Genomic DNA, 19,801 nt, shown 5'->3' with positions numbered 1-19,801 from the left:
TGTTGGAACCATTCTAAGAGATCGTTGCACCATGTCTAGACCTAAATCTACCTGAAAACCCCGTTTACAGGAGCTCTTCATCTAATCTGACTGATCATTAACTAGTGTAAAAATGTAAAATGGGGAAAATCTCAGCCTCTAGATGTGCAGAGCTGGTACACGCATAACTCTAAAAATTACATGTGTAATTGCAACAGAGACAGAGTTATAAAGTATTAATTCAGGGAGGGTGTATGACACACCTTTTAGATTTGAGGGAAAAAAAAAAAGTATCCATGTTTCATTTTTCTGCAACTTTGAATTATACACCACCCTTTCCCCATAATGCAGTTCAAAGTTTAGGGTCGCAAGTTGACAAAGTATCCAACAGTCTTGTGGGTATGAATACTTTTGCAAGGCACAAACAGTGATGGTTCATGCTGCGACAAAATGCATTTCAGAACTGTGACGAGGAACTGCTAATGACATGATTCAGGGAGGTGAAATGGTGCCGATGCCCAGGAGAAGTGGCATCACACAGAAAACTGGCCCACCTTCCAGGAGACTGTGATCTTTCTCTTGGTTTGGGAGGAGTGGGAGGCTTCAGATGTTCTCCTGTGATTTCAAAAGAAAAGTATGAACAAATGTTTGTGTATCTAATTTGAGAGCACTCGGATCCTGACGAAGGAACTTACCGGCTGCGGTGCAGGACACCCGAACCCGAGGCGCAGGGCGAGGTGGAGGGGTGACCTCTGACACCCTCCTGGGTGCAGGAACAGGTCGACTGGCTTCAGCAGCTTCGCTATCGGAGGGAGGAGGAAGATCCCCATTTGAAGCTTCTTCAGCTTGAGTTTCTTCCTCTATTTCACCCTCCCCTTCATCACTCTCATCGAAAGGATTAGGAGGAGAGGAAGGACGCGGTTCCTCCTCTTCCTCACCCAAAGACTCTTCCTTGCTTGCTACTACAGCAGTGGTTGCGACCGAGTCATCAGCTGGTGTGTCGGTGCTTGTTGAGCGAACTGGAGAAGGGGTCTTCGCCTCATCCCTCTCGGAGAGCGCGGGGAAGGGAGCTGCACTGCGACCGGTCCGAGCAGACTGAACCTCCTCTGGTTTCTTGCTGAGATCCGGACGGCCGTTCTGACTGGCTGAAGTGTGTTTTGAAAGATGGTGTGTACACACCAACGCCCCGGAGTTATTTCCTTTGTAGGATCCAGGAAGCAGAGTGCTGTGGCACTCTGTGCACCTGAAAGAAAAATGTCAACAGAAAGGCCACTATAAACATGTCTTCACTAGAGACTAACAGGAGGAACTATTCAAACAAGTACATCAGCTGACCTGCATTCAAGCTAGGGGAGGGCAAAAAATAAATCGCTTTTTTTTCACCAATTAATCAAATTTTCTTACATTTTTGAAAAATCTGATATTTATTTTACCAATACACTCCTTGGGTTTCCATACGTCAGAACACCCAAGGCCCACCATCTTGTTTGCAATCTCCATTTTGTTGGACTTTGAATTCAAGTCAGTTCACAAAGGGATTGATTGAAAGAAAAGCTACTTTTTGAAAATATTTTTTGTAATTTATTTTGTTTTAAGAAAAGAAAGTCAGAGTAAAAGGCTTAAAATCAGATTTAGTTTGAAAAAAAAAATTAAAAAATCTGATTTTATTTCTAAGAAATATCATCCGGTCCTAATTCACGTTAGTTTCTTGACCTGTGTGGAGTAGAACACAGTCAAGAGGAACTGCTTAATGGCGCTACATCAACTTTTGCCCTAAATTCCTCTGGTTCAGTGGATGAAGCAGAGGTGATGATGAAGCGTTGTGGGAGGAGTGTTGCTCTTAAACGGAGAACAGAAAGATTTTATGCTGGCCAGAAGTATCTTTACAGACAAAAATATTGGGTCTAAGAACAAAAGAACCTAAAGACTACGCTGTATTCAGATATGATGACCTTTCTTGATGTGTGATTGATGTTTTAACAGACAATATCTGCTTAGCAGCTGAAACCATTTTTCCGCAGGTTTTTACATGACAGCATCAGTAAGTGCTTGTCATTTCCGTTTGAAAATATAATTGAATGCAATTGAAGTGTGCCGTTTAGCACACTACACATAATTGATGTACTGTAGTAGCCTGTCTGAAACGTTCATATTTTATAAGTATTTGTCTTTCTGAAGCTCTATGTGCTTATAAATCTGTCTTTTTGGCTATAAACCAAAAAATGATTTTTTTTAAATTGTATTTATTGCCATTTTTATCATCTAAATGCTCCAAAACATCTATATCCCATAAATATCTGAGTTTATAATTTACCCCCAGGACTGAAAGAAAGTGATTATAACAATAAAGTATCCAATTCTTATTAAATATTAGCTACTTCAAACCATTTAAATAGATGTCACATTAATTTAGGAGTTTATTTTCTCCAACGTGCCAAAAACATGTTTGACTCCACTGATGTTTTGCGGCCGTCTTCTCAGTACTCACCTGAAACAGTTCCGATGGTAGAGCTTGCCGTCGATGAGGAACCTCTGCACCAGGTGAACGTGTTTCTGGCAAGCAGCACAAGTGCTGCTCAGACTGCTGCGCTTGGCTGCTGCAGCCACCTCTGCACCGGTCTGCGCAGGCGGGACCCGGCGACACCACAGACCCAGGAGGTTGTTCGCAGGACGGGGGGGAGGGGGGCACAAGGAGGAGACATCAGGGGAAGGGGCAAGATGTAGAGCAATGAGGGAGGGGGAGATTACACATGGAGTCAGGATTTGAGGATGTGGATTGTTCATTCTGTTTAATCTGGCTACATCTGCAGCTCGCCGATTCATGTCTGCACAGCTTAGAACAGCAGTTAGTTCAAACAAAAAAAACGTGTTAAAGTAATAAATAGTAAAAAAAAAAAAAAAAAAAGATTAGCACTCAAATATTTTTCGCTGTGACTGAAATTTAGGTTTGTTATATTTTTAGGCATTTCTGTGTGTTATGCGTGATGTAAAACGCTTGGAAGGCAACGCACTGCAAATCCTGCCACACAGGATGTTAGGATAAAACCACTGTTAGTCTTTTATATACAAAAGATGATTAGAAAACACTGACCTACAGGGTTTTCCTTTTACTTACTACCCCAACCCCCACCCCCACATTACTGCCTAGGCTCAGGACCAGAGAGTGAAGGGGGGACCAGATGTGAGGATGAAGAACAGGAAGAGGAATGAATTTCCATCTACAGACATGAGGAAGGGGAAGGATATGATGCAAGTATGGGATGGAGGAAAGAAGTTGGAGCCATGCGAGAAAAAAGAAAGACAGGATACAGAGGCTATCTTTATAGACTTATTCTATCGCTATGGTTACGTCCCCCCCAACCCCACACCGGCCATAACGCAATGCTCAAACGGGGACACATAGAAATATCAATCCCAATGAGGATTGGTGCAATGTTGGCTTCACAGTTAAAACCAAACAGATCATGCAGACATGTATGACTTCAGATACAGATTTTAAAAAAAGGGAACATGTGGCTTAACAGAATTCATTTGAGAAATATTTGTTGCTGTCATGCAGTTTTAATAAATATTATCCATGGAGACCAAAATCCATCAGTCAAGTGTGAAAAACAATGGAAGCACACAGACATTAGTTCATTTCAATGCGTTTTCCCTCCTTGCCATTTCGCACACTTACCTCAGGCTCAACCCCTTTGTCTTCCAAAGGAGTTGACGGCCTTTTCTGAGCCGGTTCATTATGGCTGACCGTACTGACCCTCTTCATAGACGGGGGGTTTGCTGTGGTTGACAAAGCAAAAGGAGTCAGGTTAATCACATGGCAGACTTTGAAGGCTTTGGAGAGCGAAGTGAACCCACCTTGGGACTTGTTGTTAAAAAAGTTGTAGTACTGAGACACATATGTGATGACACTCAGCCGGTCCGGGACTTTCATGGACACCATGTCTTCTGGGTCCAGCAGGGCTGGAATCCCCAGCTCCACCTCCGCCACCTCAAACGCCTGCAGCAGAAAGAGGAAGGGAAGAAACATCATCTGATAGGCTGATCATTTATAACAGTTGAGAGGGATCAGAGCTCCATGATGTGCGGCAGGTTAGGCATAGAGAGAACTGTTGTTTGATCGTTTAGCTAACCTGATTATTAATTTGACAATCACATAATGACTTTATGAAATTGATTTCATTAAATCCTTAGGGATTTACTTGAATTCAAAAGCTTGATAATGGAGTCAATGAAGAAAGTGAATTCCTGATTGTTACAGGTGAGCCACACGAACAGTGCTAACCGGCGAGCTGTGAGGTTGCTTTTTACACAGCCGTATGTTTTTAATTGCTGCCTGATTAGCTTGCAAAACCAAACGGAGCTTGAGCATTATTAATTTGTGAACAAATCTGGATTTTCCCTCACATCCTTTAAAAATCATTCTCACAGTGAGAGAGAGACTAAATTACATGTAAGCTAATGAGCTACTTGTAATTAAAAAAAATTATACATACCCCAAGCAGATTTAAGTTTAAAGTCATCTTCTCATTTACCAGCTCAGTTTAATTCAAAAATACTTTATTGATCCCAAAAGGAAAATAAATGTTGCTGGTAAAATTGTTGGTATAATAACTGGAAGCAATAGTAATATTATGGAGAGGATAGAACGATTTGAGAAGGGAACAAAAGATTAGGCCGTTAGGAAAGAGGGCGATTCAAAAACCTGGAGCTTGTTGCAAAAGTTTTCAAAATACCAGTAGAAACAAGCAAAAAGCTGCTCAGCAGTTTTAAGAGTTTGAATGTCTTCATGCCATTAAAGTCCCCGCCCCCATAAACAGTTGGAAAAATTAAGACTAAAAAAAGTTGCTAATAAAGTTGTTTGCTCTTACAATCCCTCTCTTCATAACTTCTCTACAGGCTTGTGCAAAGAACATGCTTTTTTTATTCCCCTGACCTTGAATGCATCACATGTCTCCCTCAGAGTCTGAGCCTTAGTCAGACTCCACCAGGATGAAGTAACATTAACCCTGCATAAGCTGTTAAATAAATCAAAGTCACGCCAGCCATGACTGCATTCACCCCAAAGGACAGGCGGCTAACAGACACAACGCCTAAAATCTACCTGGCAAGAAATGAGCTAATACTCCATCATTAAAAACAAAAAAATGACTTCATGAGAGCAAAACTGTGTGACTCACCAGACGGTTGTTCTCATAGACGTTTTCTTTAGACAGCGAATCGAATTCTCTGAAATTAAAAGAGAGAGAGAGAGAGAGATACAAATTAGCATGTAGCCACTATAATTACAGACTACAAGTTCATTTTTTAAATCTTACCAGCTGTAATCCTATTGGGTCCCTTGAAATTATCTGTGCATAATTTACTAGTGTATGTAATTATTGTTGTATTTTGCAGTGAATTTTAATACTCCCTTTGCTATTTGATTTATTTTCCTTCATTCCTCCCTGGTACTGAAATCAATTTTAAAAATAGATAAGGTGAAGATGTTTTTTTATGTGTGATAAATCTAATTTACTTAAATGGGACAGTAAAATTGTCGTTTTAAATTTCTTATAAACTTAAAGAACTTTGAACAAAAACGAAATCGACCACATTGACTGTTGCCGTCAGCTTTTCCACCCATCCAGGCTCTGGTAAATTTTTTTGCACCCAAGGCAACCAAAGTGAAGAAATCCCAAAGAATCTTCAAAGTCGTCCCTTTACTGAACAGTATGGTATTTCTTCCGCTGACAAAGTCTTACTCATCAGCTTTCCATTACTGGCAGGGCAGCTAGACACACAGCAATGTTGAGCTGGTCTGCTTCACACATACCGCAGCTGAGAATGTCCAACCTCCACATAAACGCCACGTGAGGCCGATAAACTGCCTGAACAAAGGGAAAGAAACGGCAGCATCAAACTGGCGTGGGCCTGATAATTACAAGACTTAGCCCAGAAGTGCTTGGAGCAAGCAAGTACAGCCGGGCCCCTGCCGGCAAACTTCCTGCAGTAAAACTGGAAAACATCTGAGCAGCTCTGGGATAACTGTGTCTGTGTGGATGCAAATGTCTAATGAAGCATGAAAGGAAAAAAAAAAACACACACACACACACACCCTGTCCTTGGTGAAAGCTTTTGGAAACCATGTGGTTGTTTCAAGAAGGCAAAATCCTCTGAATGAGCGGCGTGTCATAGGTTCACAAAGTGACCTCTGTTCTCTCTAATCTAGTTCCCATGGCTGCAACGCACACCACCCCCGACATCAAGATTGTGTTTGAACTCCTCCGATGCTGCAAAACGAATTGAGAGCGACCTACAACACTCCCTGAAACCGTTGGCCAGGGTTCATATTCTTAGATCCTCGCTGACACAGACGTATATGATGAGACCAGGCGTGCGACTGGAACTGCAATCCTAATCCTCTGCAACTCAGCCCCACTCTGGGTTTATTTTGGGAGTGAGTAATGCTGAGGAACAGCGCGTCTTTGTGTGTCGGGCGTTTGAAATCCTCACGATGAAATCCTGGCTGTGTCAGCAACTCTGTTAAATTTAGTTCAGTCAGAAGGACAAAAAACAAACCAAACATTAAAAAAATAAAATAAAATAACCAACAGCAAAGGCTCTGAATGCTACTTGAGATAAAAGTGAGAACACTGATCACCATCAGTCCTGGAGACTGATAGTGAACTTCGTCTGGACTCCCTGTTTTATCATCATAAATGTTCATTTTGCCAACAAGGTATCTTAATATCTTGTTTAAAGTTGGAAAAAAAAAAGTGGCTACACCACTTGGAAGTAGCAGAAGGACAAAGCTAACAGCAGCTCCCACCTGATTCCTGAGGAGGCAGAGGGTCAAAAACCATCAACTGATTATAAGACCTGCAGTAAGACTTTACTAAACATGGGTTTAGTCCACATAGCCTGATATCTGGGAAAGCTAATACATTTTGGCCTTTCATCCACACAAAAGTTAAAAGATAATCTACATTTCCCTGGTTCTCCTCTTTCATCACAGTGTTCCAACACTCTTTTTAGCATCTCAGCCATTAAAAATGCACATCACGTGGGTTGCATGGAGGCAGGGAACGTCCAGGCAACTAGACAGATATATTATTGTCATAGAATTTGCATGTGTGTGGCTCTCATGTTACCAAATATTGTTTCCAAATACTAAATACCAGCAGGCAATTGCAGTGAACAGTGGTTCTATACATCATCGACTCAGGGCAAAATGCAATGCAGGCCACACTTTACAAGTCTGCATTTATTAGCAGCTTAAAAACTGTGTGCCACCTCTCCTATGTGGTCTATCAGATAAAATCTCAATTAAATATATATAAAAAAATGTGGAGAAATTCAAAGGTTACTCATACTTCTGCAGGGCACTCCAGCTTAGACTAATTTGGCTGTACCAATACTGACCCCCCACCCCCCCTTGTTAGTAACGGTTGGCCTTGGCCACAGGAATTATGATGACGCCCCTCCTTCGCATCACTGCCACTTTACTTCAGATGAAAACGGTTGGCTGCAGTGTACAGCACAGGGAAACAATGGCCTGGATCCAAATTGATGGCAAATAGAGTCTGACAGGCAGAGAAGTCCCATGCGCAGATTAGACCAACAGGGCTGCCTGTCTGGATCAGCGCGAGTTCGGCTGATCATCTGCGGCACAGGGAAAGTTAAGCAAAAGGGAAAAGAAAACAAAAAGTATAAATGATTCATGAACTTTTGTCCTTTAAATCCTCCATATTCCACTCCACCGGATAGTCAAAGATTTAATAATAAGTCAATATTTACTCTATCACATCAAGGCAAAGTCTAAGTTTGCACTCTGGAAAGAAACAAGATGCTAATCTAAAAAAAAAATAAAATAAAAAAATCAACCCACCACATGTTTTCTCTTTGTCACCAAGTACCAGGGGAAGGACACAAACGCATGATTTACAGAAGGCTTGTGTGCAATCCAGCCACTACAATGGAGGTCGTTGACTTGCTCCAGCAGGAAATCCTAACGCTGCTCAGCACAGGCGCTACCAACAGAGCTGCATTATGCTACACAGAGAGGACTTCTAAAGTGAGTCATATGCAGCGCAGATTTTCTGTGAATGGTTGCTGTCACACCGCAAAGAAGGGCAATTGTTTAAGCAACGGCTGAACGATACCTCGGGGGAAACGGCAAATGCAATATTTACATTTTCTGCAGCATAGCAATAAACATATTGGAAAGTAGAGATACTTTTTTTTTTTTTTTAGGGATGTGTAACATAAAATCAGGTGTGTTTGTGTAGAGATGTCTGTAAACAATAGTGCTGTGATGCAGGACAAATTTCACACTTGTATACTACAGGTGTAATATACTTTACTTTTTTTTTTTTTTTCCAAGCAGAGAAAACACTCTAGCCTGAAACTTGAAGAGAAGGAAGCGGCGTCACCAGTGCTTTGACGTTAAATTGCTTCTCATAGTGGAAGTGTTTTTGTTTTAGATGCACTCTAGTTTTGCTTTTGTTCTCACTTATGCTCCCTTTACTAAAAATGTGCTTCTTGCATCTTCCGTTTTCACTTATTGTCACTAATTTAATATTGAAGCAGCTTTGCAGGATGATGCGTTTGCATAAATTTGATTTCTGTAACATGCCATGTACTGTGACGTGACTCGAGAGCATGCCAACGTTGGAATGTTGATAATAATCTGTGCAGGGTTTAGGCTGATATCATGTTGTGCCCAAAGCAAGAGCTAAAAGCTACTCCGAGCTCCTCTTTGCTAAACATGGACGATGTGAATTTCAAAGAAACAAGCAGGCTTTGCTCCAGTTATGCAGCATTTGTTGTCGAGGTGTCCTGATCAATCATTGAGGATCAACCGTCACATGATCTGAAGGTCATAATGGAGAAATCTGATTATTTTCCCCTCGTTATTAAGTGCAAAACTAAGAGTTTATAAACTGGTTTTAGTTTACAGAAGTGTCAACCACCAGAATAAACTTAAACATGATTTTTTTTGAGTAGAAGAGAAAGCAGACAAAAAGTTTTTGATACAATAACTGGAATAAAGCTGCAATTACTTCATTTGTTAGTGAATTGCAAACACTTAACTACATCTAAAAAACTGCAGAACAACTATCATGTGTTAAGCATTAGAGTGTTTAGAATTAAAAATAACAACAATGTTAATTGCTCAAAATCAGGATCAACAAAAACAGGAGTCAACCAGGAAAAACCTCAACGTTGCAGCTCTAACTTGATGTTTTCTGGGTTGTTTTCAGGATTTGGCTGAAGCCCACTATTGGATTTTCCATTGCAGGTTGGAGGTAAATGCAAAATGGAAAAACTACAAATGAATTGCTTACCAGAATTAATTAACTGTCCAAGTCTGAATCTATATTAATCTAAAATAGGAAACTATTTTGATCTACAGATAAATGACCATGTGTGTCATAGCTGTGATCAAAATGGACTGCATGTTGGTCAATTCTGAATCTGTCTAGATGTTTGGATTGCTTTAATATGAATTTATTTAATTATATTTATCTATATTGTTGGCCATTAAACTGGCCTGTTCTGCAAAGGGCCTTGAGGTGACAATTGTTTGTGAATCGTTGCTGTACAAATAAACTGCATTGTGAGAACATTTCCTGCTCTTGACCTCAACCAAACCAGTGGCAAGTCATCCCGAACCTCTTCCCTACAACAAACCACACAAATCACAAAAATGATGATGCGTTTTGTGTCGCCTTGTGTTCTCTCCCTGTGCAGGAGTAAAAGGTCAGTCTCCCGCTAAAGCACTACTTGAAACAAACAGAATAGATCCAGAAAAAAAAATGCATGGTTACACTTTGGATGTACAATAATAAGATATGACATAAGCAAGAGGTTGTTCAACAGATTGCAATATTCTTTTAGTATTTTGGAGTAGTTTTTGTGTGTGGACAACAAAATCTACCACTTCTTTTAAAATGTTTTCTCAGAGTATTCTTGGAATTTAAATTAAAAAGATGAAAGAACGCTACAAAGTAAGAACACTGTTAAGTTCTCAAATTTCTAGCATGCAAACTGCTTTATACTTACTTCTAATACTAATTAAAACTCGGATACCGTTTTAAACATATGACTAAAGGTGCATTAATAAAGCTTATCCTGATTAATGCAGATTTCAAGGTTTCACTTTGGTCCGACCAACAGTTTTCAATTTGTATAAGGACTAAAACACACAAGCGAGGACACAAAAACATTTGCTTGGTTAAAGTACTAGCTTTTAGTCCAACAGAAAATGCAGGAAATCCAACATTGTATTTATGCATTCGTCCCTAACCTTTAAGTAATTCTTCAAAACCCCCAAAAGGTTCAAAGTACTTTAATTGCTTTACTTTTAAAGCATTTACTGACAAGGGAAAAGGCTCTGTACTTAAAAAGCTAATTTCCCACTATGATTAGGTAGGGTTAAAATGTGTCAAGAAATTCCTGTTCTTGAGCTTGACTAAAACAATGTATGTTGTCATCCCTGTCGCTTCCTCATAAATAATGAACCACCTAAATACCACAGATGATGTTGTGTTATCTTGTGTGGGTGTGAAATATGGAGAGGACGGGTGTTGATCACAGACAAATAGCAAGGCTTGTCCCACACTGGGTAGGGGGGGGGGTGTACAACACAACTTGCCTAAACGTTACATGCAGATTTATCAAGAATTGAAACAAGCAATTGCTCAACAAATTACAATATTTCAATTAATTATAATGCTTTATTATATCAATATAGACAAAAAAAAAAAAAACCTCACTCGCTGGTCATTTTGTTCAACCAACTGGCATTATATACTGACTGACTGCTTTGTCAAACTAGAAGGTGTGCAAGTGAATTCGAATCAGTCTTTGTGATTGGATTGACTTGATTATACGTTTCTGTGCACTGATTTCACTCTTATTATTGTTAACTGCCTTGACATTACATTTGTTGTGAATGAAATTGAACCAAATCTTAGGTTATGCAAACCCTTATGTCTGCCAAAAGTCTTGTGATCATCCGATTAAACTTGGAAGTGAATTTGCAGCTGAATTTAATGCAGCTGACTGTAGACCTTTTATTTTTATTTCTGGAATACTTCTTCACAACGTTGTAACAACAGGGTGCCGTTTCCTCATGCTTCATGGCGTTTACAACATTACAATCGGTTTAAGGCTATATCAGATACATAGTGAGGTTTCAGAGTACTTACATTAGATCTGGTCTGTGGCGGTGTATGATGGCACAAAACGCCAAGCCGTCCCGAAAGGACGCGGACATGTCCCTGATTTCCACATCGTTGTAGTTCTCGCACTGTATCCGACACCACTCCTGGAGAGCCTTCAGGGATCCCATCGTGCTACTGTTCAGCACACATGAGCAGCTGCATTAAAACCAAATAAAAAATCGATGTCTTTTAGTTTCAAACGGCGTCAGGAGAGACAGGAAACCACAGCAGCAGGCGGAGCAGCAGCAGCGTGCTGCTGCAGAGGGTCGACAGCCAGCCAGGCAGGCAGGCAGGCAACACCCGAAGAGACGAGGCGTCGCATTCACCCACGTCCACAGCGTCACGTTAGGAACATGGACCACAACCGTGCGAGAAGTTAGCTAACTGTTGCAAGTACAAAACAAAAAGGCTTAAGTTCATTTCCCGTGTGAAACTATCGACACTCAAACGGCTACACGAGCCTGTTGTTGTTATAACACTAACTGAAGCCCGGAGCTGATGAAGTAAGCTTAATCAATACAAACTTCTTGTCGAATCCACTTAAAGAGGCTTCTTCGTTTTTTGGGTCCGCAAATAAAGACCAGATGCTGTGGTAATGTCGAAACAGGGATGATAATTTCCTCCTCGATCTGGTCCACACCGCCTTATTGTTGCTACAGTCTCTAACTGACGCTGGGTCAACTCAAAACTCTTGTCAAAACTTAAAATTCAAAACGTATAATACTTATAAAAACAAACTGGGCAGGTAATAAAATTAAAAGAGGTGGAGTTACTGTAGTCTAGTTTAGCCAAATTTGTTGTCAGCACACCTGCGACCTTTCTTCTCTGAACCACTCTGTCGTTCCGCCTCTCAGTCATCAGAGGGCGCTGCACAACCAGAGAGAAGAGATGGGTCAGTGCGTCCGCCATTTTATGAGTTTTTCTTAAGTGAACAAAAACAGCAAACAAAGTCACTAAAATAGTAACTGTATAATAATAATAATAATAATAATAATAATAATAATAATAATAATAATCCACATGCATGCTTCATACTCGAGCTTTTGCTTCAAATAATGGGATAATCTTTTGCCTACGCGTTAACCAAAATGCCACTCACAACATGACGGTGACGCCGACGACGTCTGCCTATCCACGCGATGTTACAAAAGTCACGCGACAGTAGTCACTTGGTAGGAATCCTGTAAAGATGGCGGCGGCCCCTTCTGATGAGACTAGCCTTCAGTCTCTAATCAGTAAGTCATCATACATTACTAGACATGATGACGTTTTAAGCGATATTCAGAGCTGAGATACTGCTTTAGAGGGTTCCTTATGGTTAAGCTCGTGTTTTATTTCGGTTGTCACCGACACCCTCGTTACAAGCTAATGAGTTGTTACTGTCAAAATATCAAGTCAGCAAAGTGCAGTTGGTGACAAGGAAAAACGACAACTACAACCTGTGCTGGTTTTGGCTCTGCTGTTACCTTCTATACCGTTGTCAGTCGTTGGTTAAAAAGCGAATGAATGTAAATATCCCGGAAGCGTCCATTTGATGCTAACCAGGATCAAAAGCTACACCTTCCTGTCCTGAACGATCTGCTCAACTGGAGGAACTTCTGCAAATGACATATTTTCCTGATTTATTTATCCGTAAAACCACAGAGCTGATATTTTGCTACTCACAAACTTAACATAATTTAAAAAATAAAAAAAGTCACCGAGTCTTGTTTCATCCAGCTGGCACGAATTTGTTCCATGATTTTAAATGTAATGTTTGTTTCTCACACACAGACAAGACAACCAGTCCTCTCAATAAAGAAACTGACTGGGACAATATCAAGGCATTTTGTGATAAACTCGACAGTGAATCAGATGGGTAAGATGATGAATGAAAATTACAGATACAGAGCTGAATATTTATTTGTGCCCTTAAAGATTTCTTTTATTCTTTTTTTTTTTTTTAGCTACAATGACGTTTCAGATCTTGAAACAAATTTACAGTTTGCCAAAGATGAGCTCAGTGAAGAGGGAAAGCTATTTTTAATTGATTATTTCATATTTTGAGAGAATGCTGTCTGAAACACTACTTGAAAGACTAATCGGGTCATGCCAAAGCATCTCAAATAGTTTTAAGTTCAGACTTTGACAAGGCCACTCCAAAACCTTTTGTTCTTTTTGAGCCACCCTGAACCAGACTTGTCATAAAGGACAAGCGTGTATAGAAAATAGATGGATGGATGGATGGATGGATGGTATTTTAAAATCTAGTTAATACTGATGAATATTATAAGTTTAGATGTGCCTGGTCAAAGTGAACCCAAAAAAGTGACTTATCACAGTTAATTCAGGAATAAACAAGGAAGTGAAGTATATCTTTTTTCACGTAGGGTCAGGTACAAATCATCATATGAAAACTGCATTTTGTGTTTACTCAGGTTACCTGCTGTGTGACCTTAAAATTAGTTTTGTCTCGGACATTTATTTGTGAAAGAAAAGCAAACTTTTAAGGGGGCAAATACTTTCTAGTGCTTTAAAATCTTGAGTAAAAAAAAAAAGCATTGCAAAATGTTTGACTGGTTGGAAACAGTGCAGTTTATTTAAGCCAAATGTTTTTTTGTTGTTGTTTTTTTTTGTCTTATTTGTTAAAATCATTTAATTCTAAATTAAAAGGCTTGCATCGATGTTTTAAACGACTACAGGATTTGAAATGCTACAGTTAATATTTGCATTATTATCAGGCCTCAGCTTGCAACCAGACTTCTGGCCCACAAAATCCAGTCTCCTCAGGAGTGGGAGGCAATGCAAGCACTACTGGTAAGACTTGAATCAATAAGCACCAAACTTTGAGTGAAATTTGGTCTCTCACACATGGACAGATATATATATATATATATATATAAAAATTAAAATTGTTGTCCTCTCCCAGGTGCTTGAGACATGCATGAAGAACTGCGGAAACAAGTTTCATGGTGAAGTGGGAAAGTTTCGCTTTCTTAATGAGCTCATCAAGGTGGTCTCGCCTAAGGTAAACACCTTCTCTCTTGTCTCACTAGTTTATAGCAACTTGATACGCTTGAGATTGTTTCCTTTCTTTTGAGCTATAATAACAAAGCGGAAACTGTGTCTTTCACCATCCAGTGTTTTGTAGAGAAGAGCTTGTATGGATGTAGCAAGAATGATAAAACCTTTATTATCTACTATTTGAAATCCAGCCAAAAGCAGCCAAATTTTCAAGACAAAGTCTAAATTATAAACTATGTAAAAACAACTGCTCTTTGATCCCATAAAAAGATTGCTTCACAGGCTGGAGAAGTTCACAATCTGATGTAAACTTGGGGGAAAATTAGAACACCCTAAGAAAGCTCATGTGTGTCTATTGTATTTGGACATATGTATATTTAATATATTTTTTTTACTGTGAAATAGAATTGAAGTTAAATAAATATCACTGCAGAAAAGGCATTTAAAAAAAATCTATGACTTAATAAATAAAGCTTTGTTTTTGGTTAGGGATTTAGATTTAGCTCATCTGAAATTGCTTAAACATAAACAGGCAAATCATACCTGGTGACTCATGATGTGAGCACACAATAAAATTGTTAGAAAACACATTTCTGTTTTGGTTTCTTTTTTTGCTCTTTTTTTTTTTTTTGCTTTGTGAGTAAAACCAGTGTTACTTTTCAGTCTTTACATGAAATTCTATGGCTTTCTTTTCAGAAGAAAAATAAAAATTATTATATATTAGATATGTATATCTTATATATCATATTTTTTTGATTTGTTGCGACTTTTTTCCTCCTCACGTAACCAGGCGTTGTCTTGCTGTGTCTGGATAAATATGAAAAATTANACNGAGCGTAGAAAAACAAAAATATTTCCAGACTTTTCTGATTCTGTTTGCTGATCCATCCATTTATCAAGCTGTCCGTTTTCCAAACTACCTCACTCAAAGCCTGACCATGTGTGTTCAGAAAATATCTTCTGTAAACGATGATGTGCATCCTGTTAAAATGGCTTCAAAAGGAATTGGAGCTGTGGATATATGAACGTTGATATGGATTAAAAACTTCAAGGATCCTGCCGTCTCCAACCTAGCTTCCACTATTGAATATTACTCAAATAGTGTAATATTTTCTCTCTTTCTTGTAGTATTTAGGATCCCGGGCTCCGGAGCCGGTGAAGGCAAAGGTGTTGGAGATAATGTACAGCTGGACCGTGTGGTATCCTGATGAGGCAAAGATAGCTGAAGCTTATCAGATGCTGAAGAAACAGGGTGAGCTGTTTTGTGTTTTTTTTGTTTGTTTGTTTGTTTTGTTTTTGGAGAGGATTTCTATGTTACTTTTACTGCACTTTTTTTTTATATGTGTGGTAGATTAACCAAAAGTAGCTTATGGAAGTTTTTAGTTCTCTTCCCAAGTTGATAATGTCGGTTTTGGTTCTCCATACTTGCTCTTCTCCAGCATGTAGGTAGATAGAATCAGTTCTGCTTTTAGCTCAAGCACGAGACTGATGTCCTGGGTCATGAGTAGTTGACTCTGCTGTGATGTTAAAAATGGACTTCCCACATATGACTTAATGTGTATTTTGAAATGAATGCTTTAATTACAAGATGTGAGGTTATCACTTTAGGGCAGGAAAAATTGAATGTGCTGTGCCAGATTTGAAATGTTTTTGGATGCTCTTGACATATTCACACACTGTGTTTGTACATGAATCAGAGGCTGGGCTGTGTTAGGAGTTCGTTTTGCGGGAGGTTAATGGATGCTCCTGTCATTTCCAGGCATTGTAAAGCAAGACCCTGTGCTTCCTGGTGACAAGCCACTCCCACCTCCTCCACCCAGAGTCAAAAGTGCCATCTTTGAGGACGAGGAGAAATCCAAGGTGTGTGACGAGAGATCAAGAAGCAAATATGTCATCGTGATGTAGATCGTTTTTTGTTTAGTTTTTTGGGGTGGGGGTTTTGTGGACATGCTCAAGACTCATAATGAACAAAAATCCACGTGAAATTGAACTCCTGGGGACTCGCTATATACACATTCCTCTTCCTCTCTTTTTCCACTCTCTTCTGCCTCATCCTGTTATTGTAGACGCTGTCGCGCCTGTTGAAGAGCACCCACCCTGACGATTTAAGAGCAGCAAACAAGCTCATCAAGGAAATGGTTCAAGAAGTGAGTGGCTCAGTTCGCAAAGTGCAGGACACCAACTCGGGTTTTGATTTCTGTTAAGATGAAAAGTCCAGTTTGCCGTCATTTTCCTTATGTCATTTTTATTTGATGTAAATATTAGAACTGTGTTGGAATTCAGAGGCTTTAAACTGATTGCTTTTTTCATTTTTAAATGCTAAAAAGGATCATTTAATTATTTGGATATATGTCCTATTTCGCAAATGTCCAATTAAGATGACTTCCCCTGTCTTGCGTTATTTCCCCCACCGCAGGATCAGAAGCGGGTGGAGAAAGTCTCCAAGCGAGTGAACGCCATCCAGGAGGTGAAGGAGAGCGTGAGCCTGCTGAGCCAGCTGCTGGAGGGCTACAGCCAGGAGAGCTGCTCCCATAGCAACCAGGAGCTCGTTAGGGTTTGTAACGCTCAGTCATTAACAAAGTCACCCATCACTAGGTTTTTGTTGATTTTTCATAACGGTGCAACTACAGTAGATCAGCATTTTTAAATGTATAGACACGTTTTTGTTTTTTTTTTCTCCTGTAGTTCATTATTACAGTGAGTCCTTTTTTAATTTTCTGTCTGAAACTTCAGTTCCTGTTCGTTTAAGGTCACCAGAGTTGCTCAAAATGAGAAAAATATAAGCTCCAACATAGGATTTCACCTTTTTGCTCTTTTACTCCACAGTTGGAGCAATGTTACCGTTTCACATGAACCAGTTCCAGCAGCACAGGGTGACATCTACTGGTCGTTCACCGGCAGCCCAGGCTGCTGTTTTTGTTGGTCCAGTGCAACAAAAGCAACCATATAAAAGGCTTTCTTTTATATGGTTGCTTTACACTGCTTCCTATTTTTGTTATACATTTTTCTTTTTTTAGTGGGGTTTTTAAGGGGTTAAGAAAAAAAACTGGACTGTTAAAGCAGCTGATGCAGTTCATAGCAGGTGTTGCTTTTAGTGACGATTAAACTCCCGTTTGTCTGGATTTTAAATCTTGTCATTCTGTAAACGAGTTAAGTGTAAAGTATAATTTGTTTTTCCTTATTACACTAAAAGATATTCCTTCCACTTTTTAATCATACAGCATGTGTGGGCACAATTAAAATTATGCCTGAAAATTCGATTCTGTGCCCACTTCATTTATGAGTAAAAGCAAACTAAAGCACCTTGAAATGAATTCATCTTTTATTTTGGAACCATGGAAAAACCTAACCTTTGATTTGGATATAAAAAAAAATTGAGTTGATAAATTACTGTTTAGCGATGCCGTTTGCACATTAACATGTTTTTGATCACAGGATCTTTACCAGCGCTGTGAGAAGATGAGGCCGACGTTATTCAGATTAGCGAGCGACACAGAAGACAACGACGAAGCTCTAGGTGCATTTGGGTTTAAAAAGTTTAGCATTTGAACGCCACCGTAATGTCGCCAACACGTTTAGCTAACACGTTTACGCCCTGCAGCCGACATCCTGGAGGCCAACGACACCCTGACGCAGGTCATCAATCTGTACAGGCAGCTGGTTAAGGGCGAGGAGGTGTCGAAAGACGGACCGTCTCTCGCCTCTCAACAAGGTGCGTTTGTCTTTTCAGAGTCATCGTTGCAGTCGTGTGCAACTCCGTCCCTTTTAGTTTGAGTTGATTGTGTTTATTTTTTATTTATGTATTTATTTCTTCTACAGACTCTAAATCAGGTGGCAGCAGCTCAGCACTATTAGACCTGACAGGACTCAACATTTCAGAAAACACAGAACCTTCCGACCCACAGGCTGCACCTCAGAGCCTGGGCTTGAGCCTCTTGGATGATGAACTCATGTCTCTTGGTAAACAAGCTACAGATGATTTAAACCTGAGAGTTATTTAACTTTTACCACTTGCACATCATTAAATCCCTCCCTCCCTCCTCTGCTTTTCAGGATTGAATGTATCAGAAAACTGTGACTGTAACATCATCTCTCAGGTGGGAATTAATACCCTCACAAGAGCGCTGCAGTTATGATTTGGCATAAAAACGATTATGTTCTGCAGCCTGTCGTCTCACTGCATCAAACTCTCCGTTTGTTGTCAGTCATTAAACATTGCAGAGTCTTCGGCTCCGGCTGTAGCGCTGCAACCAGCTGTGGTGCAAACGTCACAGGCTGCACCAGCAGGGGGCGGCACTGCTACGCCAAGAGCAATGGAAGAGCTGGATTTGCTGGGGAAAACATTGTTACAGCAGTCTCTACCTCCAGAGAGCCAGCAGGTGAAATGGTGAGTGGACATCCTGTTCAGGGTTCCTTCACGGCCTCACAACGCGAAGGTTTGGAAAATAAGACTTTTGTGTTCCAACGCCTAATTTGTTATTCAGCTGCCTCTCACAGACCTTAAATTTTCCCTGCATTTCTAAAAACCTATCAAACCTTTCATCAGTGTTTTTAATGGTTCTATATGTAAAGGAGGGGATGTTATGTAAAATTGACTTGTTGAGCTATACGTCATGTTTCAAAGTAATTCCCTCGTCTAAAATATATCTGGAGTTCTGCTTTGATTCCTTCATGCATGTTTGAAAAATCCTTGACTGTCCACTGGCAGCCAGTCTGTTTGCAGAAATGCTTGCTATTTCAGAGCCATTTCCACAAAGCTCCTCCAGACTAGCTGGGCAATTAGCAAACACCTGGTGGAACTGCGATTCTGTTGCCTTTATCATTCAAACTATTTCTCAGTGAAGCGTTGGTAAAAAAAAAAAAAAAAACATTGCTAAAAGCTCAATAGAGAAGCATTGTTTTGACGACTTCCTGAAGACAGAATGTCTTAAAGAGCAGGAGCTTCTTAAAGAGACAGAGACCTAATTTCAAGGTGTTAAATTGCAAAGTCAAATTTCTTTGAAGTCATGTTTGATTGGAACAGCACTCTTGATTGTGCTAGAAAATTATCCTCTGTGGGGTTTGCTTGTTTGTTTTCCTCTGTAGGGATAAACTCCAGCCTCACTCTAAGGTCCCTTTGCGAGATCTCCAAGTAAAGTCTGGGGCGAACTCCAGGCCTGCTGTGGGTCCGGGGCCGACGCCCGGCCTCCTCGTCCATTCGGAGCAGCCCGATGGCGTCCTCCACTCCAGTCTTGGCGTTGCAGACAAAAGCTCGTCATCGTCTGCTGACCCCAACGACCGCATCTCATTAGCAGACGTCACAGTGCCTCTGGAGTCAATCAAGCCTAGTAAGCACCAAACCTTTAAGCTACAGCGGCTGCAGGAGTTATTCTGCACTTTAGAGGCTTTTATGATGGTGTAACTCAAGAAGCATAAATTTAACATCTTTAAGTCAGATTTTCTCAGTTTTCAGTTTTTACAGTGAAACTTTTGATAGACTTTGAATTTAAAGCTTCTCAACAGATTTTCTGCTGTGACATCAGTAAAATTCACATCAGATTTAGTTCGTCACCTAAAAAAGCAGCTCACCATCTGCCTTTCTTTTGGGTTAGTTTTTTTTTTTTCCAGGT

The 19,801-nt window shown here is 40.0% G+C and overlaps 2 protein-coding genes across 4 annotated transcripts in view; one reads left to right on the top strand and one right to left on the bottom strand.

Annotated features, from left to right (window-relative positions):
* Positions 1 to 12,076, bottom strand: part of micall1a (MICAL-like 1a) — a 21,672-nt gene extending 9,596 nt beyond the window's left edge. The window contains exons 1-8 of one of the 3 annotated variants that reach the window (XM_015026542.1): positions 11,999 to 12,076; positions 11,175 to 11,345; positions 5,160 to 5,208; positions 3,838 to 3,979; positions 3,659 to 3,759; positions 2,468 to 2,598; positions 675 to 1,222; positions 534 to 594 (exon numbers count right to left, since the gene is read on the bottom strand). In XM_015026542.1, the coding sequence (XP_014882028.1) occupies positions 534 to 594; positions 675 to 1,222; positions 2,468 to 2,598; positions 3,659 to 3,759; positions 3,838 to 3,979; positions 5,160 to 5,208; positions 11,175 to 11,317 (1,175 nt within the window). In that variant the 5' untranslated portion in view covers positions 11,318 to 11,345; positions 11,999 to 12,076. Of the gene's footprint in view, positions 1 to 533; positions 595 to 674; positions 1,223 to 2,467; positions 2,599 to 3,658; positions 3,760 to 3,837; positions 3,980 to 5,159; positions 5,209 to 11,174 lie in introns of all 3 variants that reach the window. The other 2 variants (XM_015026536.1, XM_015026549.1) reach the window with 2 other exon arrangements.
* Positions 12,077 to 12,320: 244 nt separating this feature from the next.
* Positions 12,321 to 19,801, top strand: part of LOC106943164 (ADP-ribosylation factor-binding protein GGA1-like) — a 12,535-nt gene continuing 5,054 nt past the window's right edge. The window contains exons 1-14 of the mRNA XM_015026514.1: positions 12,321 to 12,424; positions 12,963 to 13,047; positions 13,910 to 13,985; positions 14,098 to 14,196; positions 15,321 to 15,444; positions 15,952 to 16,052; positions 16,259 to 16,339; positions 16,609 to 16,746; positions 17,628 to 17,709; positions 17,794 to 17,904; positions 18,012 to 18,152; positions 18,246 to 18,289; positions 18,398 to 18,579; positions 19,278 to 19,519. Coding sequence (XP_014882000.1) covers positions 12,379 to 12,424; positions 12,963 to 13,047; positions 13,910 to 13,985; positions 14,098 to 14,196; positions 15,321 to 15,444; positions 15,952 to 16,052; positions 16,259 to 16,339; positions 16,609 to 16,746; positions 17,628 to 17,709; positions 17,794 to 17,904; positions 18,012 to 18,152; positions 18,246 to 18,289; positions 18,398 to 18,579; positions 19,278 to 19,519 — 1,552 coding nt within the window. The 5' untranslated portion in view covers positions 12,321 to 12,378. The remainder of the gene's footprint in view (positions 12,425 to 12,962; positions 13,048 to 13,909; positions 13,986 to 14,097; positions 14,197 to 15,320; positions 15,445 to 15,951; positions 16,053 to 16,258; positions 16,340 to 16,608; positions 16,747 to 17,627; positions 17,710 to 17,793; positions 17,905 to 18,011; positions 18,153 to 18,245; positions 18,290 to 18,397; positions 18,580 to 19,277; positions 19,520 to 19,801) is intronic.

The sequence above is a fragment of the Poecilia latipinna genome, unplaced genomic scaffold, assembly GCF_001443285.1.
Source record: "Poecilia latipinna isolate Pla-1442-1.1 unplaced genomic scaffold, P_latipinna-1.0 Scaffold98, whole genome shotgun sequence".
Taxonomy (NCBI): domain Eukaryota; kingdom Metazoa; phylum Chordata; class Actinopteri; order Cyprinodontiformes; family Poeciliidae; genus Poecilia; species Poecilia latipinna.
This window is presented reverse-complemented; position numbering and strand designations above follow the sequence as displayed.